We start from the raw sequence: 27255 nt of genomic DNA, 5'->3' as shown, positions 1-27255 counted from the left end.
ATCTAGTAGTGGGATGGATATAGCAGCCTATATATACCAGCCTATAGCATACTATTATCTGTCTAAAAGGAAGGACTACCTCTCATTTCTTAATTAGGAAGAAATAGGCTCCAACACAAACTAACTTCAACTCTTTGTTAAGTGTTGCAGTCATTTCAGTCGCTGTAGTAACTGACGTGTATAGTGTTGAGTCATCCACATACATAGACACTCTGGCTTTACTCAAAGTCAGTGGCATGTCATTAGTAAAGATGGAAAAAGTAATGGGCCTAGACAGCTGCCCTGGGGAATTCCTGATTCTACCTGGATAATGTTGGAGAGGCTTCCATTAACTTCTCTGCGCTACGGATCCCTTTAGCGGGATCATTTTCCTAAACAACCGCTAAATTGCAGGGCGCAAAATATTACTAACAATATTTATAATCATGCAATCACAAGTGAAATATACCAAAATACAGCTTAGCTTGTTGTTAATCCACCTATCGTGTCAGATTTTGAAAATATGCTTTGCAGCGAAAGCAATCCAAGCTTTTGTGAGTGTATCAATCAATGCTACAACAGCTAGCCCCAAATTAGCATGGTCACGAAAGTCAGAAAAGCAATAGAATGAATCGCTTACCTTTGATAATCTTCGGATGTTTGCACTCATGAGACTCCCAGTTACACAACAAATGTTCTTTTTGTTCGATAAATATTACTTTTATAACAAAAAATGCCATTTGGGTTGCGCGTTATGTTCAGAAAACCACAGCCTTGTTCCGTTCTATGAAAATTCCAAAAAGTATCCGTAATGTTCGTAGAAACATGTCAAATGTTTTTTATAATCAATCCTCAGGTTGTTTTTAACAAACATAATCGATAATATTTAAACCGGACCGTAACCTATTCAATAAGAGAGAAAAAGAAAATGGAGAGCTACCCCTCTCGCGCGCAGGAACTAATCAGAGGACACCTGACTAGTTTTGAAAAATTCCGCTCATTTTTCAAAATAAAAGCCTGAAACTATGTCTAAAGCCTGGTCACAGCCTGAGGAAGCCATTGGAAAAGGAATCTGGTTGATACCCCTTTAAATGGAAGAAAGACGGGCCAGGAAACACAGATTTAAAAAATAAAAAATAAAACTCTTCCGGGTTACATTTCCTCAGGTTTTCGCTGCAGAATCAGTTCTGTTATACTCACAGACAATATTTTGACCGTTTTTGGAAACTTTGGAGTGTTTTCTATATGCATATTCTACGATCTGGACCTGAGAAATAGTCCGTTTACCTTGGGAACGTTATTTAAAAAAAAATAATAGTAATTTTTAACTGACCCCTAGCGTCAAGAGGTTAAAGAACACCCCCTGTGTTCTGTTAGACAAGTAACTCTTTATCCACATTATAGCAGGGGGTGTAAAGCCATAACACATGTGTTTTTCCAGCAGCAGACTATGATCGATAATGTCAAAAGCCGCACTGAAGTCTAACAAAACAGCCCCCCCCAATCATTTTACCATCAATTTCTCTCAGCCAATCATCAGTCATTTGTGTAAGTGCTATGCTTGTTGAATGTCCTTCTCTAGAAGCGTGCTGAAAGTCTGTTGTCAATTTGTTTACTGTGAAATAGCATTTTATCTGGTCGAACACCATTTTTTCTAGAAGTTTACAAAGGGTTGGTAACAGGCTGATTGGTCGGCTATTTGAGCCAGTAAAGGGGGCTTTTTCTATTCTTAGGTAGCAGAATGACTTTTTCTTCCCTCCAGGCCTGAGGGCACACACTCTCTAGTAGGTTTAAATTGAAGACATGGCAAATAGGAGTGGCAATATCGTCTGCTATTATCCTCTATTTTTTCAGAACAAGGTGGCTTGTCATTATTGGTAGACAGCAATAATTTTGTTCACTTCTTTCACACTCCCTTTACGGAATTCAAAATGACATTTGTGATAATCCATGTGGGGATAATCTCAGACACTCACAGTCTAAACTAGGGTGCCATCTCAGACACTCTCAGTCTAAACTAGGGTGCCATCTCAGACACTCACAGTCTAAACTAGGGTGCCATCTCAGACACTCACAGTCTAAACTAGGGTGCCATCTCAGACACTCACAGTCTAAACTAGGGTGCCATCTCAGACACTCACAGTCTAAACTAGGGTGCCATCTCAGACACTCACAGTCTAAACTAGGGTGCCATCTCAGACACTCACAGTCTAAACTAGGGTGCCATCTCAGACACTCAGTCTAAACTAGGGTGCCATCTCAGACACTCACAGTCTAAACTAGGGTGCCATCTCAGACACTCACAGTCTAAACTAGGGTGCCATCTCAGACACTCACAGTCTAAACTAGGGTGCCATCTCAGACACTCACAGTCTAAACTAGGGTGCCATCTCAGACACTCACAGTCTAAACTAGGGTGCCATCTCAGACACTCACAGTCTAAACTAGGGTGCCATCTCAGACACTCACAGTCTAAACTAGGGTGCCATCTCAGACACTCACAGTCTAAACTAGGGTGCCATCTCAGACACTCACAGTCTAAACTAGGGTGCCATCTCAGACACTCACAGTCTAAACTAGGGTGCCATCTCAGACACTCACAGTCTAAACTAGGGTGCCATCTCAGACACTCACAGTCTAAACTAGGGTGCCATCTCAGACACTCACAGTCTAAACTAGGGTGCCATCTCAGACACTCACAGTCTAAACTAGGGTGCCATCTCAGACACTCACAGTCTAAACTAGGGTGCCATCTCAGACACTCACAGTCTAAACTAGGGTGCCATCTCAGACACTCACAGTCTAAACTAGGGTGCCATCTCAGACACTCACAGTCTAAACTAGGGTGCCATCTCAGACACTCACAGTCTAAACTAGGGTGCCATCTCAGACACTCACAGTCTAAACTAGGGTGCCATCTCAGACACTCACAGTCTAAACTAGGGTGCCATCTCAGACACTCACAGTCTAAACTAGGGTGCCATCTCAGACACTCACAGTCTAAACTAGGGTGCCATCTCAGACACTCACAGTCTAAACTAGGGTGCCATCTCAGACACTCACAGTCTAAACTAGGGTGCCATCTCAGACACTCACAGTCTAAACTAGGGTGCCATCTCAGACACTCACAGTCTAAACTAGGGTGCCATCTCAGACACTCACAGTCTAAACTAGGGTGCCATCTCAGACACTCACAGTCTAAACTAGGGTGCCATCTCAGACACTCACAGTCTAAACTAGGGTGCCATCTCAGACACTCACAGTCTAAACTAGGGTGCCATCTCAGACACTCACAGTCTAAACCAGGGTGCCATCTCAGACACTCACAGTCTAAACCAGGGTGCCATCTCAGACACTCACAGTCTAAACTAGGGTGCCATCTCAGACACTCACAGTCTAAACTAGGGTGCCATCTCAGACACTCACAGTCTAAACTAGGGTGCCATCTCAGACACTCACAGTCTAAACTAGGGTGCCATCTCAGACACTCACAGTCTAAACTAGGGTGCCATCTCAGACACTCTCAGTCTAAACTAGGGTGCCATCTCAGACACTCTCAGTCTAAACTAGGGTGCCATCTCAGACACTCTCAGTCTAAACTAGGGTGCCATCTCAGACACTCACAGTCTAAACTAGGGTGCCATCTCAGACACTCACAGTCTAAACTAGGGTGCCATCTCAGACACTCACAGTCTAAACTAGGGTGCCATCTCAGACACTCACAGTCTAAACTAGGGTGCCATCTCAGACACTCACAGTCTAAACTAGGGTGCCATCTCAGACACTCACAGTCTAAACTAGGGTGCCATCTCAGACACTCACAGTCTAAACTAGGGTGCCATCTCAGACACTCACAGTCTAAACTAGGGTGCCATCTCAGACACTCACAGTCTAAACTAGGGTGCCATCTCAGACACTCACAGTCTAAACTAGGGTGCCATCTCAGACAGAGAGAACTGACTGATTATAATCCTGACTGCACATTTTCAAACGGGGACAATAAAGATATTGATTGACTGACGTGTGTTTTTCCTCTACCAGGTGACAGAGATGGAGTGGCATGGTGTGGCTGGATGGACTGGCCAGGGTGGATCTCTTCTGGGAACTAAACGGTCTGTTTACAATGATGACTAGGGGAGGGGAGGGGGGGGGGGGGCAGTTGATTAGTTTGTACTCAATGTGGTTATTGGTGTGCCCTTTATTAAAATGAGGAAGATGTCCTCCTGAATTGTGTTTGGGGTGGGGGTTCTTTGTGTTCTACAGAACCCTTCCCAGTACCTGCATGCAGAAGATCGTGGACACCATCAACAAGCATAAAATCCAGGCTCTGCTGATCGTTGGGGGATTTGAGGTACCAGTAACAGACAGAACGTTCTATTGAGAATTGGTGTTAGTGTTCCTTAATGTCGTACATGGCGGGCGTGCTGCATCAGATAATAGATTTTATATTGCCTCCCTCCTCAAAATGTTGGTTTTGTCACATATGTTGTACGATATAATGTACTATTTCATTTAAAACTTCCTGTCATTAGCTGTTAGAAAGATTAAACAATGTGACTGTGTTGATGGGTATTGGATCATTTCTGAAATAACACTGTGCTAGACAGTCACTATGGCCTCCATCTGATGGTGTGTGTGTGTGTGTGTGTGTGTGTGTGTGTGTGTGTTCTCTACAGGCGTACGAGGGCGTGCTGGAGTTATATGATGCTCGTAGTAGTTTTGACGAGTTGTGTATCCCCATGGTGGTGATCCCCGCCACCATAAGTAATAACGTACCCGGGACAGACTTCAGTCTGGGGGCAGACACGGCTGTCAATGCTGCCATGGAGGTCAGTCTGATCTGATGAAAGATAGAACACAATAAAAGGGTCATTTTCAGTGTGGTCGTCTCTGGCAACAAGATGGCAGGTGAATCTAGATGGACACCTATAAACTCAATTTAAAAACATGAGTCCAACCAGATGTCTCGACCAGGCCCCTTCATCTCTAACTCTGTTCCCTTAGCAGGGCCTGTTTTAGCATAGTAACATCACACAGAGCCCTCGTAATAGTTGGTATGTTAGGAAGTTAAATGTGCAATCCACTGTTGAAACAATAACAAAGTGGACTCCCTGCCACTGTTTTGGAGAAATGTTATAGTTGTAACCTTGTTTATAGTTGTAACCATGTTGTAACCATGTTGTAACCATGTTTATAGGTTTAACCATGTTTTAACCATGTTTATAGTTGTAACCATGTTTATAGTTGTAACCATGTTTATAGTTGTAACCATGTTTTAACCATGTTTATAGTTGTAACCATGTTTATAGTTGTAACCATGTTTATAGGTTTAACCATGTTTTAACCATGTTTATAGGTTTAACCATGTTTATAGTTGTAACCATGTTTTAACCATGTTTATAGTTGTAACCATGTTTATAGTTGTAACCATGTTTATAGGTTTAACCATGTTTTAACCATGTTTATAGGGTTAACCATGTTTTGAGGCTATACAGTGTTTGTTTACATCTACTTTGTTTACGAACAAAGGAGTAAAACGAGCTGATATTTCTGATGGGGACAGCTGCTCTAACCTCATGTCCATAAATGGATGTAGGAACTGCAGATTGACCCTTTGAGTCTGTTTTAGTGGTGTCTCTAACCTGCCCCTCTCTGTCCGTCCTCCTCTTAGAGTTGTGATAAGATCAAGCAGTCGGCTACGGGGACCAAGAGAAGGGTGTTCGTAGTGGAGACTATGGGAGGCTACTGTGGTTACCTGGCAACCTACGCCGGTATCGCTGTGGGAGCGGACGCTGCTTACATCTTCGAGGACCCCTTCAACCTCCAGGACCTAAAGGTGAGAACCAGACTGCTGCTGCTGGCATAGCCCCCTGTTCCCTACTCTGGTCCAGACCAGACTGCTGCTGCTGGCATAGCCCCCTGTTCCCTACTCTGGTCCAGACCAGACTGCTGCTGCTGGCATAGCCCCCTGTTCCCTACTCTGGTCCAGACCAGACTGCTGCTGGCATAGCCCCCTGTTCCCTACTCTGGTCCAGACCAGACTGCTGCTGCTGGCATAGCCCCCTGTTCCCTACTCTGGTCCAGACCAGACTGCTGCTGCTGGCATAGCCCCCTGTTCCCTACTCTGGTCCAGACCAGACTGCTGCTGGCATAGCCCCCTGTTCCCTACTCTGGTCCAGACCAGACTGCTGCTGGCATAGCCCCCTGTTCCCTACTCTGGTCCAGACCAGACTGCTGCTGCTGGCATAGCCCCCTGTTCCCTACTCTGGTCCAGACCAGACTGCTGCTGGCATAGCCCCCTGTTCCCTACTCTGGTCCAGACTGCTGCTGCTGGCATAGCCCCCTGTTCCCTACTCTGGTCCAGACCAGACTGCTGCTGGCATAGTCCCCTGTTCCCTACTCTGGTCCAGACCAGACTGCTGCTGCTGGCATAGCCCCCTGTTCCCTACTCTGGTCCAGACCAGACTGCTGCTGCTGGCATAGCCCCCTGTTCCCTACTCTGGTCCAGACCAGACTGCTGCTGGCATAGCCCCCTGTTCCCTACTCTGGTCCAGACCAGACTGCTGCTGCTGGCATAGCCCCCTGTTCCCTACTCTGGTCCAGACCAGACTGCTGCTGGCATAGCCCCCTGTTCCCTACTCTGGTCCAGACCAGACTGCTGCTGCTGGCATAGCCCCCTGTTCCCTACTCTGGTCCAGACCAGACTGCTGCTGCTGGCATAGCCCCCTGTTCCCTACTCTGGTCCAGACTGCTGCTGGCATAGCCCCCTGTTCCCTACTCTGGTCCAGACCAGACTGCTGCTGCTGGCATAGCCCCCTGTTCCCTACTCTGGTCCAGACTGCTGCTGCTGGCATAGCCCCCTGTTCCCTACTCTGGTCCAGACCAGACTGCTGCTGGCATAGCCCCCTGTTCCCTACTCTGGTCCAGACCAGACTGCTGCTGGCATAGCCCCCTGTTCCCTACTCTGGTCCAGACTGCTGCTGGCATAGCCCCCTGTTCCCTACTCTGGTCCAGACTGCTGCTGCTGGCATAGCCCCCTGTTCCCTACTCTGGTCCAGACTGCTGCTGCTGGCATAGCCCCCTGTTCCCTACTCTGGTCCAAAGTAGTTCACTAGGGTGCCATCTCAGACTCTCACACAGTCTTCAATTATCCCAGACAGACGACTCAGTCATTTCATAGGAATGTACTGATGGTTAGACTTCCTGAACAGAGTGGTAAATGACCCATGTACTGATGGGTAGACTTCCTGAACAGAGTGGTAAGTGACCCATGTACTGATGGGTAGACTTCCTGAACAGAGTGGTAAATGACCCATGTACTGATGGGTAGACTTCCTGAACAGAGTGGTAAGTGACCCATGTACTGATGGGTAGACTTCCTGAACAGAGTGGTAAATGACCCATGTACTGATGGGTAGACTTCCTGAACAGAGTGATAAATGACCCATGTACTGTAGGTTAGACTTCCTGAACAGAGTGATAAATGACCCATGTACTGATGGGTAGACTTCCTGAACAGAGTGATAAATGACCCATGTAGTGATGGTTAGACTTCCTGAACAGAGTGATAAATGTACTGATGGTTAGACTTCCTGAACAGAGTGGTAAATGACCCATGTACTGGTGGTTAGACTTCCTGAACAGAGTGGTAAATGATCCATGTACTGATGGGTAGACTTCCTGAACAGAGTGATAAATGACCCATGTACTGATGGGTAGACTTCCTGAACAGAGTGATAAATGACCCATGTACTGATGGTTAGACTTCCTGAACAGAGTGGTAAATGATCCATGTACTGATGGGTAGACTTCCTGAACAGAGTGACCCATGTACTGTAGGTTAGACTTCCTGAACAGAGTGGTAAATGACCCATGTACTGATGGTTAGACTTCCTGAACAGAGTGGTAAATGACCCATGTACTGTAGGTTAGACTTCCTGAACAGAGTGGTAAATGACCCATGTAGTGATGGTTAGACTTCCTGAACAGAGTGATAAATGATCCATGTACTGATGGGTAGACTTCCTGAACAGAGTGATAAATGACCCATGTAGTGATGGTTAGACTTCCTGAACAGAGTGATAAATGACCCATGTACTGATGGGTAGACTTCCTGAACAGAGTGATCCATGTAGTGATGGTTAGACTTCCTGAACAGAGTGATAAATGACCCATGTACTGGTGGTTAGACTTCCTGAACAGAGTGACCCATGTACTGGTGGTTAGACTTCCTGAACAGAGTGGTAAATGACCCATGTACTGGTGGTTAGACTTCCTGAACAGAGTGATAAATGACCCATGTACTGATGGTTAGACTTCCTGAACAGAGTGGTAAATGACCCATGTACTGTAGGTTAGACTTCCTGAACAGAGTGGTAAATGATCCATGTACTGTAGGTTAGACTTCCTGAACAGAGTGGTAAATGATCCATGTACTGTAGGTTAGACTTCCTGAACAGAGTGATAAATGACCCATGTACTGATGGTTAGACTTCCTGAACAGAGTGATAAATGACCCATGTACTGATGGTTAGACTTCCTGAACAGAGTGGTAAATGACCCATGTAGTGATGGGTAGACTTCCTGAACAGAGTGATAAATGACCCATGTACTGTAGGTTAGACTTCCTGAACAGAGTGGTAAATGACCCATGTACTGTAGGTTAGACTTCCTGAACAGAGTGGTAAATGACCCATGTACTGATGGTTAGACTTCCTGAACAGAGTGATAAATGACCCATGTACTGGTGGTTAGACTTCCTGAACAGAGTGACCCATGTACTGGTGGTTAGACTTCCTGAACAGAGTGGTAAATGACCCATGTACTGGTGGTTAGACTTCCTGAACAGAGTGATAAATGACCCATGTACTGATGGTTAGACTTCCTGAACAGAGTGGTAAATGACCCATGTACTGTAGGTTAGACTTCCTGAACAGAGTGGTAAATGATCCATGTACTGTAGGTTAGACTTCCTGAACAGAGTGGTAAATGATCCATGTACTGTAGGTTAGACTTCCTGAACAGAGTGATAAATGACCCATGTACTGATGGTTAGACTTCCTGAACAGAGTGATAAATGACCCATGTACTGATGGTTAGACTTCCTGAACAGAGTGGTAAATGACCCATGTAGTGATGGGTAGACTTCCTGAACAGAGTGATAAATGACCCATGTACTGTAGGTTAGACTTCCTGAACAGAGTGGTAAATGACCCATGTACTGTAGGTTAGACTTCCTGAACAGAGTGGTAAATGACCCATGTACTGATGGTTAGACTTCCTGAACAGAGTGATAAATGACCCATGTACTGATGGTTAGACTTCCTGAACAGAGTGATAAATGACCCATGTAGTCTTAATAAACACGACCCTGCCCTTTCAGACTAACGTGGAGCATCTCGCAGAGAAGATGAAGGAAGACATCCAGAGGGGTCTGGTGCTGAGGTAAGTACACCAGTATAGAGGTTAACCACAGTACACCAGTATAGAGGTTAACCACAGTACACCAGTATAGAGGTTAACCACAGTACACCAGTATAGAGGTTAACCACAAGACCCCATTATAGAGGTTAACCACAAGACCCCATTATAGAGGTTAACCACAAGACCCCAGTATAGAGGTTAACCACAAGACCCCAGTATAGAGGTTAACCACAGGACACCAGTATAGAGGTTAACCACAGGACACCAGTATAGAGGTTAACCACAGGACACCAGTATAGAGGTTAACCACAAGACCCCAGTATAGAGGTTAACCACAAGACCCCAGTATAGAGGTTAACCACAAGACCCCAGTATAGAGGTTAACCACAAGACCCCAGTATAGAGGTTAACCACAAGACCCCAGTATAGAGGTTAACCACAAGACCCCAGTATAGAGGTTAACCACAGGACCCCAGTATAGAGGTTAACCACAGGACCCCAGTATAGAGGTTAACCACAGGACCCCAGTATAGAGGTTAACCACAGTACACCAGTATAGAGATTAACCACAAGACCCCATTATAGAGGTTAACCACAAGACCCCATTATAGAGGTTAACCACAAGACCCCATTATAGAGGTTAACCACAAGACCCCATTATAGAGGTTAACCACAAGACCCCATTATAGAGGTTAACCACAAGACCCCATTATAGAGGTTAACCACAAGACCCCAGTATAGAGGTTAACCACAAGACCCCAGTATAGAGGTTAACCACAGGACCCCAGTATAGAGGTTAACCACAGTACACCAGTATAGAGGTTAACCACAGTACACCAGTATAGAGGTTAACCACAGTACACCAGTATAGAGGTTAACCACAAGACCCCAGTATAGAGGTTAACCACAGTACACCAGTATAGAGGTTAACCACAGTACACCAGTATAGAGGTTAACCACAAGACCCCAGTATAGAGGTTAACCACAAGACCCCAGTATAGAGGTTAACCACAAGACCCCAGTATAGAGGTTAACCACAAGACCCCAGTATAGAGGTTAACCACAGGACCCCAGTATAGAGGTTAACCACAAGACCCCAGTATAGAGGTTAACCACAGGACACCAGTATAGAGGTTAACCACAAGACACCAGCATAGAGGTTAACCACAGGACACCAGTATAGAGGTTAACCACAAGACCCCAGCATAGAGGTTAACCACAAGACACCAGCATAGAGGTTAACCACAAGACCCCAGTATAGAGGTTAACCACAAGACCCCAGTATAGAGGTTAACCACAGGACACCAGTATAGAGGTTAACCACAGGACCCCAGTATAGAGGTTAACCACAAGACCCCAGTATAGAGGTTAACCACAGTACACCAGTATAGAGGTTAACCACAAGACCCCAGTATAGAGGTTAACCACAAGACGCCAGTATAGAGTATAGGTTAAATAAAGTTAAATAAAGGTAAAAAAAAAAAAAAAAAAATAGGACAGTTAATATAGTGAATGATGGGATCTCGATGGTTCTGTCTCTATAGGACAGTTAATATAGTGAATGATGGGATCTCGATGGTTCTGTCTCTATAGGACAGTTAATATAGTGAATGATGGGATCTCGATGGTTCTGTCTATAGGACAGTTAATATAGTGAATGATGGGATCTCGATGGTTCTGTCTCTGTAGGACAGTTAATATAGTGAATGATGGGATCTCGACGGTTCTGTCTCTATAGGACAGTTAATATAGTGAATGATGGGATCTCGATGGTTCTGTCTCTGTAGGACAGTTAATATAGTGAATGATGGGATCTCGACGGTTATGTCTCTATAGGACAGTTAATATAGTGAATGATGGGATCTCGACGGTTCTGTCTGTAGGACAGTTAATATAGTGAATGATGGGATCTCGACGGTTCTGTCTGTAGGACAGTTAATATAGTGAATGATGGGATCTCGATGGTTCTGTCTCTATCGGACAGTTAATATAGTGAATGATGGGATCTCGATGGTTCTGTCTGTAGGACAGTTAATATAGTGAATGATGGGATCTCGATGGTTCTGTCTGTAGGACAGTTAATATAGTGAATGATGGGATCTCGATGGTTCTGTCTCTATCGGACAGTTAATATAGTGAATGATGGGATCTCGATGGTTCTGTCTGTAGGACAGTTAATATAGTGAATGATGGGATCTCGACGGTTCTGTCTGTAGGACAGTTAATATAGTGAATGATGGGATCTCGATGGTTCTGTCTGTAGGACAGTTAATATAGTGAATGATGGGATCTCGATGGTTCTGTCTGTAGGACAGTTAATATAGTGAATGATGGGATCTCGATGGTTCTGTCTCTATAGGACAGTTAATATAGTGAATGATGGGATCTCGACGGTTCTGTCTCTATAGGACAGTTAATATAGTGAATGATGGGATCTCGACGGTTCTGTCTCTATAGGACAGTTAATATAGTGAATGATGGGATCTCGATGGTTCTGTCTATAGGACAGTTAATATAGTGAATTATGGGATCTCGATGGTTTTCTCTATAGGACAGTTAATATAGTGAATGATGGGATCTCGACGGCTCTGTCAGTAGGACAGTTAATATAGTGAATGATGGGATCTCGACGGTTCTGTCTATAGGACAGTTAATATAGTGAATGATGGGATCTCGACGGTTCTGTCTCTATAGGACAGTTAATATAGTGAATGATGGGATCTCGATGGTTCTGTCTCTGTAGTACAGTTAATATAGTGAATGATGGGATCTCGATGGGTCTGTCTGTAGGACAGTTAATATAGTGAATGATGGGATCTCGATGGTTCTGTCTGTAGGACAGTTAATATAGTGAATGATGGGATCTCGATGGTTCTGTCTCTATAGGACAGTTAATATAGTGAATGATGGGATCTCGACGGTTCTGTCTGTAGGACAGTTAATATAGTGAATGATGGGATCTCGATGGTTCTGTCTCTATAGGACAGTTAATATAGTGAATGATGGGATCTCGATGGTTCTGTCTCTATAGGACAGTTAATATAGTGAATGATGGGATCTCGATGGTTCTGTCTCTGTAGGACAGTTAATATAGTGAATGATGGGATCTCGATGGTTCTGTCTCTATAGGACAGTTAATATAGTGAATGATGGGATCTCGATGGTTCTGTCTGTAGGACAGTTAATATAGTGAATGATGGGATCTCGACGGTTCTGTCTCTTTAGGACAGTTAATATAGTGAATGATGGGATCTCGATGGTTCTGTCTGTAGGACAGTTAATATAGTGAATGATGGGATCTCGATGGTTCTGTCTGTAGGACAGTTAATATAGTGAATGATGGGATCTCGACGGTTCTGTCTCTGTAGGACAGTTAATATAGTGAATGATGGGATCTCGATGGTTCTGTCTGTAGGACAGTTAATATAGTGAATGATGGGATCTCGACGGTTCTGTCTCTATAGGACAGTTAATATAGTGGATGATGGGATCTCGACGGTTCTGTCTCTATAGGACAGTTAATATAGTGAATGATGGGATCTCGATGGTTCTGTCTGTAGGACAGTTAATATAGTGAATGATGGGATCTCGACGGTTCTGTCTATAGGACAGTTAATATAGTGAATGATGGGATCTCGATGGTTCTGTCTCTATAGGACAGTTAATATAGTGAATGATGGGATCTCGATGGTTCTGTCTATAGGACAGTTAATATAGTGAATGATGGGATCTCGATGGTTCTGTCTCTATAGGACAGTTAATATAGTGAATGATGGGATCTCGATGGTTCTGTCTGTAGGACAGTTAATATAGTGGATGATGGGATCTCGACGGTTCTGTCTCTATAGGACAGTTAATATAGTGAATGATGGGATCTCGATGGTTCTGTCTGTAGGACAGTTAATATAGTGAATGATGGGATCTCGACGGTTCTGTCTATAGGACAGTTAATATAGTGAATGATGGGATCTCGATGGTTCTGTCTCTATAGGACAGTTAATATAGTGAATGATGGGATCTCGATGGTTCTGTCTATAGGACAGTTAATATAGTGAATGATGGGATCTCGATGGTTCTGTCTCTATAGGACAGTTAATATAGTGAATGATGGGATCTCGATGGTTCTGTCTGTAGGACAGTTAATATAGTGAATGATGGGATCTCGATGGTTCTGTCTCTATAGGACAGTTAATATAGTGAATGATGGGATCTCGACGGTTCTGTCTGTAGGACATTTAATATAGTGAATGATGGGATCTCGATGGTTCTGTCTGTAGGACAGTTAATATAGTGAATGATGGGATCTCGATGGTTCTGTCTATAGGACAGTTAATATAGTGAATGATGGGATCTCGACGGTTCTGTCTATAGGACAGTTAATATAGTGAATGATGGGATCTCGACGGTTCTGTCTATAGGACAGTTAATAAATTGAATGATGTGATCTCGACGGTTCTGTCTCTGTAGTACAGTTAATATAGTGAATGATGGGATCTCGATGGGTCTGTCTCTATAGGACAGTTAATATAGTGAATGATGGGATCTCGATGGGTCTGTCTCTATAGGACAGTTAATATAGTGAATGATGGGATCTCGATGGTTCTGTCTGTAGTACAGTTAATATAGTGAATGATGGGATCTCGATGGGTCTGTCTCTGTAGTACAGTTAATATAGTGAATGATGGGATCTCGACGGTTCTGTCTCTATAGGACAGTTAATATAGTGAATGATGGGATCTCGACGGTTCTGTCTCTATAGGACAATTAATATAGTGAATGATGGGATCTCGACGGTTCTGTCTCTATAGGACAGTTAATATAGTGAATGATGGGATCTCGATGATTCTGTCTGTAGGACAGTTAATATAGTGAATGATGGGATCTCGATGGTTCTGTCTGTAGGACAGTTAATATAGTGAATGATGGGATCTCGATGGTTCTGTCTATAGGACAGTTAATATAGTGAATGATGGGATCTCGATGGTTCTGTCTATAGGACAGTTAATATAGTGAATGATGGGATCTCGATGGTTCTGTCTATAGGACAGTTAATATAGTGAATGATGGGATCTCGACGGTTCTGTCTATAGGACAGTTAATATAGTGAATGATGGGATCTCGACGGTTCTGTCTATAGGACAGTTAATATAGTGAATGATGTGATCTCGACGGTTCTGTCTCTGTAGTACAGTTAATATAGTGAATGATGGGATCTCGATGGGTCTGTCTCTATAGGACAGTTAATATAGTGAATGATGGGATCTCGATGGGTCTGTCTCTATAGGACAGTTAATATAGTGAATGATGGGATCTCGATGGGTCTGTCTCTGTAGTACAGTTAATATAGTGAATGATGGGATCTCGATGGTTCTGTCTGTAGTACAGTTAATATAGTGAATGATGGGATCTCGATGGTTCTGTCTGTAGGACAGTTAATATAGTGAATGATGGGATCTCGACGGTTCTGTCTGTAGGACAGTTAATATAGTGAATGATGGGATCTCGACGGTTCTGTCTGTAGGACAGTTAATATAGTGAATGATGGGATCTCGATGGTTCTGTCTCTATAGGACAGTTAATATAGTGAATGATGGGATCTCGATGGTTCTGTCTGTAGGACAGTTAATATAGTGAATGATGGGATCTCAACGGTTCTGTCTATAGGACAGTTAATATAGTGAATGATGGGATCTCGACGGTTCTGTCTATAGGACAGTTAATATAGTGAATGATGGGATCTCGACGGTTCTGTCTCTATAGGACAGTTAATATAGTGAATGATGGGATCTCGACGGTTCTGTCTATAGGACAGTTAATATAGTGAATGATGGGATCTCGACGGTTCTGTCTATAGGACAGTTAATATAGTGAATGATGGGATCTCGACGGTTCTGTCTATAGGACAGTTAATATAGTGAATGATGGGATCTCGATGGTTCTGTCTCTATAGGACAGTTAATATAGTGAATGATGGGATCTCGACGGTTCTGTCTATAGGACAGTTAATATAGTGAATGATGGGATCTCGATGGTTCTGTCTGTAGTACAGTTAATATAGTGAAATGGGATCTCGATGGGTCTGTCTCTGTAGTACAGTTAATATAGTGAATGATGGGATCTCGACGGTTCTGTCTCTATAGGACAGTTAATATAGTGAATGATGGGATCTCGACGGTTCTGTCTCTATAGGACAGTTAATATAGTGAATGATGGGATCTCGACGGTTCTGTCTCTATAGGACAGTTAATATAGTGAATGATGGGATCTCGATGGTTCTGTCTGTAGGACAGTTAATATAGTGAATGATGGGATCTCGATGGTTCTGTCTGTAGGACAGTTAATATAGTGAATGATGGGATCTCGATGGTTCTGTCTATAGGACAGTTAATATAGTGAATGATGGGATCTCGACGGTTCTGTCTATAGGACAGTTAATATAGTGAATGATGGGATCTCGACGGTTCTGTCTATAGGACAGTTAATATAGTGAATGATGTGATCTCGACGGTTCTGTCTCTATAGGACAGTTAATATAGTGAATGATGGGATCTCGATGGTTCTGTCTCTATAGGACAGTTAATATAGTGAATGATGGGATCTCGACGGTTCTGTCTCTATAGGACAGTTAATATAGTGAATGATGGGATCTCGATGGTTCTGTCTCTATAGGACAGTTAATATAGTGAATGATGGGATCTCGACGGTTCTGTCTGTAGGACAGTTAATATAGTGAATGATGGGATCTCGACGGTTATGTCTCTATAGGACAGTTAATATAGTGAATGATGGGATCTCGACGGTTCTGTCTCCTATAGGAATGAGAAGTGTCACCTTCACTACACCACTGATTTCATCCACAAGCTGTATTCTGCCGAAGGGAAGGGCATCTTCGACTGCAGGGTCAACGTGCTGGGGCACCTCCAGCAGGTACGGAACTAACACATCCCCACTGCTAAATCTTACGTGTTAAAATGCAACCGTATTTTAAAAGGATGATGAGTTTGTCGATCAGGAAATGAGGGGGTAGACGTAGATGATGTAGAATGTGAAGTGCATGAATGATCAAATATGGTTCCTTGATGTTTTTTTCTTTCTGTTTTGGGATGAGCTGATTTGTCTCTCACCTGTCCATTGTAGGGAGGTGCACCAACACCCTTCGACAGAAACTGTGGCACCAAGCTGGGTGTGAAGGCTGTGCAGTGGCTCACAGAGAAGATGATCAACAACTTCAGACAAGGTACCTGAAGTGTCCCGAATGGCACCCTATTCCCTACGTAGTGCACTACTTTTGACCAGGGCCCATAGGACTCTGGTTAGAAGTAGTGAACTATGAAGGGAATCGGGTGCCAAGGCTCTGGTTAAAAGTAGTGAACTATGAAGGGAATAGGGTGCCAAGGCTCTGGTTAAAAGTAGTGAACTATGAAGGGAATAGGGTGCCATGGCTCTGGTTAAAAGTAGTGAACTATGAAGGGAATAGGGTGCCAAGGCTCTGGTTAAAAGTAGTGAAATATGAAGGGAATAGGGTGCCAAGGCTCTGGTTAAAAGTAGTGAAATATGAAGGGAATAGGGTGCCAAGGCTCTGGTTAAAAGTAGTGAACTATGAAGGGAATAGGGTGCCAAGGCTCTGGTTAGAAGTAGTGAACTATGAAGGGAATAGGGTGCCAAGGCTCTGGTTAAAGTAGTGAACTATGAAGGGAATAGGGTGCCAAGGCTCTGGTTAAAAGTAGTGAACTATGAAGGGAATAAGGTGCCAAGGCTCTGGTTAAAGTAGTGAACTATGAAGGGAATAGGATGCCAAGGCTCTGGTTAGAAGTAGTGAACTATGAAGGGAATAGGATGCCAAGGCTCTGGTTAAAAGTAGTGAACTATGAAGGGAATAGGGTGCCAAGTCTCTGATTGGAAGTAGTGAACTATGAAAACTATAAGAGGAGGATCTCTGATTCAACAACACGTAGCCGTGGAAACAGGGTGGTAGATATATAATGTTTATGTCCTCGTCAACTTCTCCCATTCCAGGTCGTGTGTTCGTCAATGACCCAGACACAGCGTCTGTCATCGGCTTCAGTAAGAAGGTCCTTTCCTTCATCCCTGTGACTGACCTTAAGGCACAGACTGACTTTGAGTGAGTAGAGTACCACAGCTGTTGTCCATCCATCTAAACCTGTTGTCACGAACTGCTTTACAATGTGGTTTTTACAGTGTGTGTCATTTTAGTCCCTAAGCAGACAGTAAAATCTCTCTCCCACTCCCCCCGTAGGCACCGGATGCCCAAGGTCCAGTGGTGGCAGAACCTGCATCAGATTCTGAAGATGTTGGCCAAGCACCAGACCAGCTTCAGCGAGTACGTCCCTGGAGAGATGGAACATGTGACCCGACGCTCTCTCAGCATCGACACTGGCTTCTAGAATACATACTAACCCTGGACTGTAGACACCGGCTTCTAGAACACATACTAACCTGGACTGTAGACACTGGCTTCTAGAACACATACTAACCCTGGACTGTAGACACCGGCTTCTAGAACACATACTAACCTGGACTGTAGACACTGGCTTCTAGAACACATACTAACCCTGGACTGTAGACACTGGCTTCCAGAACACATACTAACCTGGACTGTAGACACTGGCTTCTAGAACACATATTAACCCTGGACTGGAGACACTGGCTTCTAGAACACATACTAACCTGGACTGTAGACACTGGCTTCTAGAACACATACTAACCCTGGACTGTAGACACTGGCTTCTAGAACACATACTAACCCTGGACTATAGACACCGGCTTCTAGAACACATACTAACCCTGGACTGTAGACACTGGCTTCTAGAACACATACTAACCCTGGACTGGAGACACTGGCTTCTAGAACACATACTAACCCTGGACTGTAGACACTGGCTTCTAGAACACATACTAACCCTGGACTGTAGACACTGGCTTCTAGAACACATACTAACCCTGGACTGTAGACACTGGCTTCTAGAACACATACTAACCCTGGACTGTAGACACTGGCTTCTAGAACACATACTAACCCTGGACTGTAGACACTGGCTTCTAGAACACATATTAACCCTGGACTGGAGACACTGGCTTCCAGAACACATATTAACCCTGGACTGTAGACACTGGCTTCTAGAACACATACTAACCCTGGACTGTAGACACTGGCTTCTAGAACACATACTAACCCTGGACTGGAGACACTGGCTTCCAGAACACATATTAACCCTGGACTGGAGACACTGGCTTCTAGAACACATACTAACCTGGACTGTAGACACTGGCTTCTAGAACACATACTAACCCTGGACTGTAGACACTGGCTTCTAGAACACATATTAACCCTGGACTGTAGACACTGGCTTCTAGAACACATATTAACCCTGGACTGTAGACACTGGCTTCTAGAACACATACTAACCCTGGACTGTAGACACTGGCTTCTAGAACACATACTAACCCTGGACTGGAGACACTGGCTTCTAGAACACATACTAACCCTGGACTGTAGACACTGGCTTCTAGAACACATACTAACCCTGGACTGTAGACACTGGCTTCTAGAACACATACTAACCCTGGACTGTAGACACTGGCTTCTAGAACACATACTAACCCTGGACTGGAGACACTGGCTTCTAGAACACATACTAACCCTGGACTGTAGACACCGGCTTCTAGAACACATACTAACCTGGACTGTAGACACTGGCTTCTAGAACACATACTAACCCTGGACTGGAGACACTGGCTTCTAGAACACATATTAACCCTGGACTGGAGACACTGGCTTCTAGAACACATACTAACCCTGGACTGGAGACACTGGCTTCTAGAACACATACTAACCTGGACTGTAGACACTGGCTTCTAGAACACATACTAACCCTGGACTGTAGACACTGGCTTCTAGAACACATACTAACCCTGGACTGGAGACACTGGCTTCTAGAACACATACTAACCTGGACTGTAGACACTGGCTTCTAGAACACATACTAACCCTGGACTGTAGACACTGGCTTCTAGAACACATACTAACCCTGGACTGTAGACACTGGCTTCTAGAACACATACTAACCCTGGACTGTAGACACTGGCTTCTAGAACACATACTTAACCTGGACTGTAGACACCGGCTTCTAGAACACATACTAACCTGGACTACCTAGACATCAGGCCCTTGTTATATCTGGACTGTGTCTGTCGTCTAGTACACCAGATGAAACCGCTATTTGGTCTATACTGGTTTAAAGGCTATTCTGATCACTATTTGGTCTATACTGGTTTAAAGGCTATTCTGATCACTATTTGGTCTATACTGGTTTAAAGGCTATTCTGATCACTATTTGGTCTATACTGGTTTAAAGGCACCTTATTCTTTGCAATTGTAATGAAAATGTTGTGTTGTGTGACAATCAAGCTGTTTTGTCATCTTGTGGGACCAACACATTTACGTCTTGTGATCTTGTGGGACCAACACATTTACGTCTTGTGGGACCAACACATTTACGTCTTGTGATCTTGTGGGACCAACACATTTACGTCTTGTGATCTTGTGGGACCAACACATTTACGTCTTGTGATCTTGTGGGACCAACACATTTACGTCTTGTGATCTTGTGGGACCAACACATTTACGTCTTGTGGGACCAACACATTTACGTTTTGTCATCTTGTGGGACCAACACATTTACGTCTTGTGATCTTGTGGGACCAACACATTTACGTCTTGTCATCTTGTGGGACCAACACATTTACGTCTTGTGGGACCAACACATTTACGTTTTGTCATCTTGTGGGACCAACACATTTACGTTTTGTCATCTTGTGGGACCAACACATTTACGTCTTGTGATCTTGTGGGACCAACACATTTACGTCTTGTGATCTTGTGGGACCAACACATTTACGTCTTGTGATCTTGTGGGACCAACACATTTACGTCTTGTGATCTTGTGGGACCAACACATTTACGTCTTGTGATCTTGTGGGACCAACACATTTACGTTTTGTCATCTTGTGGGACCAACACATTTACGTCTTGTCATCTTGTGGGACCAACACATTTACGTCTTGTCATCTTGTGGGACCAACACATTTACGTCTTGTGATCTTGTGGGACCAACACATTTACGTCTTGTCATCTTGTGGGACCAACACATTTACGTCTTGTCATCTTGTGGGACCAACACATTTACGTCTTGTGATCTTGTGGGACCAACACATTTACGTCTTGTCATCTTGTGGGACCAACACATTTACGTCTTGTCATCTTGTGGGACCAACACATTTACGTCTTGTCATCTTGTTGGACCAACACATTTACGTCTTGTCATCTTGTGGGACCAACACATTTACGTCTTGTGGGACCAACACATTTACGTCTTGTGGGACCAACACATTTACGTCTTGTGGGACCAACACATTTACGTCTTGTGGGACCAACACATTTACGTCTTGTGGGACCAACACATTTACGTTTTGTCATCTTGTGGGACCAACACATTTACATCTTGTGATCTTGTGGGACCAACACATTTACGTCTTGTGATCTTGTGGGACCAACACATTTACGTCTTGTGATCTTGTGGGACCAACACATTTACGTCTTGTGATCTTGTGGGACCAACACATTTACGTCTTGTGATCTTGTGGGACCAACACATTTACGTCTTGTGATCTTGTGGGACCAACACATTTACGTTTTGTCATCTTGTGGGACCAACACATTTACGTCTTGTGGGACCAACACATTTACGTTTTGTCATCTTGTGGGACCAACACATTTACGTCTTGTCATCTTGTGGGACCAACACATTTACGTCTTGTGATCTTGTGGGACCAACACATTTACGTCTTGTCATCTTGTGGGACCAACACATTTACGTTTTGTCATCTTGTGGGACCAACACATTTACGTCTTGTGATCTTGTGGGACCAACACATTTACGTCTTGTGATCTTGTGGGACCAACACATTTACGTTTTGTCATCTTGTGGGACCAACACATTTACGTCTTGTGGGACCAACACATTTACGTTTTGTCATCTTGTGGGACCAACACATTTACGTCTTGTCATCTTGTGGGACCAACACATTTACGTCTTGTCATCTTGTGGGACCAACACATTTACGTTTTGTCATCTTGTGGGACCAACACATTTACGTCTTGTGGGACCAACACATTTACGTTTTGTCATCTTGTGGGACCAACACATTTACGTCTTGTCATCTTGTGGGACTAACACATTTATTCATTTATTTTACCTGTTATTTAACCTGGTATTGCCATGTTTGTGCCTACATGTAAACCTGAACAAATCACTGACATCTATACAGTCGATGTAGAACACTGGAAATCAGCTATTACTATTCTGGATGTGTCTGTCTGTACAAGATGTGTGGAATAGCAATAGTCGCCAAAATAGAAATGTGAATTAATGTCTTTGTGATTTAAAGATGCAATATAAAGTAATGTCATAAATAAAAACATTTGAATGTTCGACTCAGATTATCAGATTTTATTTTAAATATAAATAGAACTGCGTTTTGAATAATATATGTTAACAATTGTTAATAAATAAGTATGCACATGTTATAATGAAAGATGGAACACTGAAGTTGACGTTTAGCTGGTACTGTATCATCGTTGATCACTAAGAGATCACACCCCCCTCAGAGAGAGGGACACAGCTGCATGTGAGCTCTCACCATTTTCAATTATTTTATTTTTTTACAAAAGGGTAGCTTTGGAGTTGGATAAACTTGGATTTTTCAGCAGGTACATATGCAGGATGCTACCCTCCACAGCATGGCCTTTCGCTCCAGATCAAAACTTCAAACTTACAATGTAATTTTGACCAGAATTAACCAGAGAGATTACTGCTTCCTAAGGTTTCCTTTTTCCAAGCTATATGGAGGGTGCTCTAGCCAACAAACAGCAGAGACCTGAGGACACCATCCAACCTGGAACTGAGGGAGGAGTGTTTGGTCTGATGCTATTTTGAAAGCCAAGAAGAAAAATAAATGAAAAATAAAGTACACTACAATGATATATTTTCTTTTATGGGGACTGAATGCTGAGTTGAGGCTCCCAGGCTTGGGACTGAATGCTGAGTTTTAAGGCTCCCAGGCTTGGGGCTGAATGCTGAGTTGAGGCTCCCAGGCTTGGGACTGAATGCTGAGTTGAGGCTCCCAGGCTTGGGACTGAATGCTGAGTTGAGGCTCCCAGGCTTGGGACTGAATGCTGAGTTGAGGCTCCCAGGCTTGGGACTGAATGCTGAGTTGAGGCTCCCAGGCTTGGGACTGAATGCTGAGTTGAGGCTCCCAGGCTGGGGACTGAATGCTGAGTTAAGGCTCCCAGGCTTGGGACTGAATGCTGAGTTGAGGCTCCCAGGCTTGGGACTGAATGCTGAGTTGAGGCTCCCAGGCTGGGGACTGAATGCTGAGTTAAGGCTCCCAGGCTTGGGACTGAATGCTGAGTTGAGGCTCCCAGGCTTGGGACTGAATGCTGAGTTAAGGCTCCCAGGCTTGGGACTGAATGCTGAGTTGAGGCTCCCAGGCTTGGGACTGAATGCTGAGTTGAGGCTCCCAGGCTTGGGACTGAATGCTGAGTTGAGGCTCCCAGGCTTGGGACTGAATGCTGAGTTAAGGCTCCCAGGCTGGGGACTGAATGCTGAGTTAAGGCTCCCAGGCTTGGGACTGAATGCTGAGTTGAGGCTCCCAGGCTTGGGACTGAATGCTGAGTTAAGGCTCCCAGGCTTGGGACTGAATGCTGAGTTGAGGCTCAGCATTGTGGCTCAGTTGGTAGAGCATGGCGCTTGCAACGCCAGGGTTGTGGGTTCGATTCCCACGGGGGACCAGTACAAAAAAAAAAAAAAAAAAAAAGTATGAATGTATGTACTTGTAAGTCGCTCTGGATAAGAGCGTCTGCTAAATGACTTAAATGTAAATGTAAAATGATGTGAAGGAAAAGGTGTCGAGATCTTTGGGCCCAACAAGTGACTGGAGTCTCTTGTCAATAATCAACTGACTGGCTTTCTTGATGTCTATAGTATTCTCTCGGGTAGACAATCTGGTTTCCGCTCAGGTTAGGGATGTGTCACTGCAACCTTAAAGGTCCTCAATGATGTCACCATTGCCCTTGATTCTAAGCAATGTTGTGCTGCTATTTTTATTGACTTTGCCAAAGCTTTTGATACGGTAGACCAATCCATTCTTGTGGGCCGGCTAAGGAGTATTGGTGTTTCTGAGGAGTCTTTGGCCTGGTTTGCTAAATACCTCTCTCAAAGAGTGCAGTGTGCAAAGTCAGAAAATCTGCTGTCTCAGCCACTGCCTGTCACCGAGTACCCCAAGGCTCGATCCTAAGCCCCACGCTCTTCTCAATTTACACCAACAACATAGCTCAGGCAGTAGAAAGCTCTCTCATCCATTTATATGCAGATGATACAGTCTTATACTCAGCAGGACCCTCCCCATATTTTGTGTTAAAAAGCTTTCTTAGTGTCTAACAAGCTTTCTCTACAATTAACCTTGTTCTGAACACCTCCAAAACAAAGGTCATGTGGTTTGGTAAGAAGAATGCCCCTCTCCCCACCGGTGTGATTACTACCTCTGAGGGTTTAGAACTTGAGGTCGTCACCTCATACATGTACTTGGGAGTATGGCTAGACGGTACACTGTCCTTCTCTCAGCACATATCAAAGCTGCAGGCTAAGGTTAAATCTAGACTTGGTTTCCTCTATCGTAATTGCTCCTCTTTCAGGCCAGCTGCCAAACTAACCCTGTTTCAGATGACCATCCTACCCATGCTAGATTACGGAGACATAATTTATAGATTGGCAGGTAAAGGTGCTCTCGAGTGGCTACATGTGCTTTACCATTCGGCCATAAGATTTACCACCAATGCTCCTTACAGGACACATCACTGCACTCCTCTGTAAACTGGTCATCTCTGTATACCCGTCGCAAGACCCACTGGTTGATGCTAGTTTATAAAACCCTCTTAGACCTCACTCCAACCTATCTGAGATATCTACTGCAGCCCTCATCCTCCACATACAACACCCGTTCTGCCAGTCACATTCTGTTAAAGGTCCCCAGTTCATCGCTTCAGTGCCTTTCCGTTCACCTTCGCACCCCTGGGCCAGACTACACTCAATCATATGACCTACTGAAGAGATAAGTCTTCAGTAAAGACTTAAAGGTTGAGACCGAGTCTGCTTCTCTCATATGGGTAGGCAGACCATTCCATAAAAATGGAGCTCTATAGGAGAAAGCCCTGCCTCCAGCTGTTTGCTTAGAAATTCTAGGGACAATTAGGAGGCCTGCGTCTTGTAACCATAGCGTACGTGTAGGTATGTACTGCAGGACCAAATCGGAAAGATAGGTAGGAGCAAGCCCATGTAATGCTTTGTAGGTTAGCAGTAAAAATCAGCCCTTGCCTTAACAGGAAGCCAGTGTAGAGAGGCTAGCACTGGAGTAATATAATCAAAGTTTTTGGTTCTAGTCAGGATTCTAGCAGCCGTGTTTAGCACTAACTGAAGTGACAAAAGCCTGGATTAGCATGTATAAGTTTCCGATTTTTGAAATGTCACGAAGATGGAAAAAAGCTGTCCTTAAAACAGTCTTGATAAGTTCGTCAAAAGAGAGATCAGGGTCCAGAGTAACGCCGAGGTCCTTCACAGTTTTATTTGAGACGACTGTACAACCATCAAGATGAATTGTCAGATCCACCACCCTGCTTCCCTCTACACTCAACTCATTCTCGGCTGTCATCACCTGGCACCGCAATTGATTCACCCTCACTCTGGTCATATTCAACTTCCTTTTCTAGCTCTTCCAGAAGTCCTGTGCAATCCTCCATTCCATATTCACTCAGGATGTATTTCCCTTTTCTTCTGTTTCCCTTGTCTGCTATCTTCACCTTCACCAAGTCTTCAAGAAGGTTTCTACAATCCCCTGCTTCCAGTGGCCGTCAATGTTTTAGCACATTTTTTTTAGGGGGGAGAGCTTGCCTGTTTTGCATGTTATTTTGGCATTAATACATGTCACATATCAGTATCAATGTAAAAAAAAAAATGTATAATGAGTTAATAAAGCTGCTTACAAACATGGTCTCTGTTTTGTTTTCTTGAGTAAAGCAGCTCCAAAACGCAGGTGATTCAGCCTGACTCAATGCTTTCTGTGGTGGTGGGGCGGGCCAGCAGAAAATAGAAGCATTGTGCCGGGATTGACTCAGTGTTCTGTCACTCATGGGGACTCTACGTCATTGTCAAGTCTAAGGGTAGAGCAAAAAAATTCAAGCCCCTTGGGTGCTGCCATAGAGTTACATAAGTGCCCAGCCAAGAAGGCTCAAGGTCATTGGCCACAGACAAAATGACGTCAAATCACGTTATATCTACTGTAGCTTTGATTGGACTGATTATGTCAACATAGTACTTTCAAAATCTTAGCTATCAGTCATCATCATGAATCACGTCGACAAGCTACTGGCATGTCCTTTTCAATCCTTGTCATATGAAGAGAAATAATGAAGAGAAATGATAGATATAACGTATCCGTGCTCATTGGACATAAACATTACACAACAAGTTGGCAAATTCAACAATGAGTGGTTTGGAAGGAATCGGTGACAGTGGCTTTATGGTTCCTAATTTGGGATTAAGGGCCTCTTGTACAAGTTTAAAATGATTAACATTCAACATTTGCTGTCAATGAAGCATGATTTGTACCGCGCTCAAAACAACAACTCGGAACTGAGAGAACTTGAACTCACTGAGTTCAAGACAACTGGGAAGTCGGGAATAAACAAGCTCCGACTGGGAAAAATACATTTTGAACGGTTATCCAACTCGGATTTGTAAAATCCAGCCTCTTTCTAGAGCTACGACCTGAAGATCAATGACGTCATCATTCGACCTTGTTTTTCCCCCCAGAGTTCCCAGTTGTTTTGAAAGCACCATAAATCCAGAGAATGCCAGACTTTAATGACAAAATTTTGCCCACGAAGGACCGCCACGCCACCTTCCTGTTCAAGTGAGCACAGCACAACAAGGTGAGTCCAAAAATGTATTGTATGCTGCTCTATAAATGATATAATATGCCAGGGAGATATGTATACTGTAACTAAGAAAGTAATACTAAGTGTCTGTTGTGTAGTAAGATGTTAGTAGCCCATGTGCCTCACCCTAATAATTTGGTCTATTTTCACCTCTTAATTTCACATACTGTTCTGACTTGGTGTTGCACATGTAGCCTATAACCTGTTTTAGAGAAATGTAATCATATAATATTGAATGTTGTAAGAGCTTTCATTGTCTGCTTATATGCCCCCTTAATTTATCCTACGGTTCTGACTTGGTGTAAAGGGAGAATACTGTAAGAACGGCCCATGTTCTGAATTCTGTCGCTGTACATTTCAAAAGTGCTAAACAAATAGTTATATTGTCTATGTCCGTCTAATGTCTTTATCAAAATTACAGATTGCCTCATCTACTTGTCGTCCCATCATGCCATAGTTTGTACATCTCGATTGTCATTAGAAACCACATTTGTTTAAGCAAGTCAGCCATATCAGCTATGTTTAAAAAAAAAATCAAAATCAAATGTATTTATAAAGCCCTTCTTACATCAGCTGATATCTCAAAGTGCTGTACAGAAACCCAGTCTAAAACCCCAAACAGCAAGCAATGCAGGTGTAGAAGCACGGCAGTAAATTAGTCTGAATTAACTGTTTCACTGCCACTGCTCCGCTGATAGCCAGGTGTAGCAATGGTAAAATGTTGGGACTGCTGTTGGGACAGCTTTATACAGGCCCTAACAGTTTGTGGACACCGTTTGTCA

General features: G+C 43.8%; 1 protein-coding gene across 1 annotated transcript in view; it reads left to right on the top strand.

The window, feature by feature from the left end:
* The window catches only part of pfkla (phosphofructokinase, liver a), a 66299-nt gene extending 44386 nt beyond the window's left edge, over positions 1–21913 (top strand). The window contains exons 14-22 of the mRNA XM_055871957.1: positions 4021–4091; positions 4243–4330; positions 4656–4808; positions 5651–5815; positions 9362–9423; positions 16218–16329; positions 16540–16639; positions 17419–17524; positions 17660–21913. Coding sequence (XP_055727932.1) covers positions 4021–4091; positions 4243–4330; positions 4656–4808; positions 5651–5815; positions 9362–9423; positions 16218–16329; positions 16540–16639; positions 17419–17524; positions 17660–17807 — 1005 coding nt within the window. The 3' untranslated portion in view covers positions 17808–21913. The remainder of the gene's footprint in view (positions 1–4020; positions 4092–4242; positions 4331–4655; positions 4809–5650; positions 5816–9361; positions 9424–16217; positions 16330–16539; positions 16640–17418; positions 17525–17659) is intronic.
* Positions 21914–27255: the final 5342 nt, after the last annotated feature.

The sequence above is a fragment of the Salvelinus fontinalis genome, chromosome 19, assembly GCF_029448725.1.
Source record: "Salvelinus fontinalis isolate EN_2023a chromosome 19, ASM2944872v1, whole genome shotgun sequence".
NCBI lineage: Eukaryota > Metazoa > Chordata > Actinopteri > Salmoniformes > Salmonidae > Salvelinus > Salvelinus fontinalis.
This window is presented reverse-complemented; position numbering and strand designations above follow the sequence as displayed.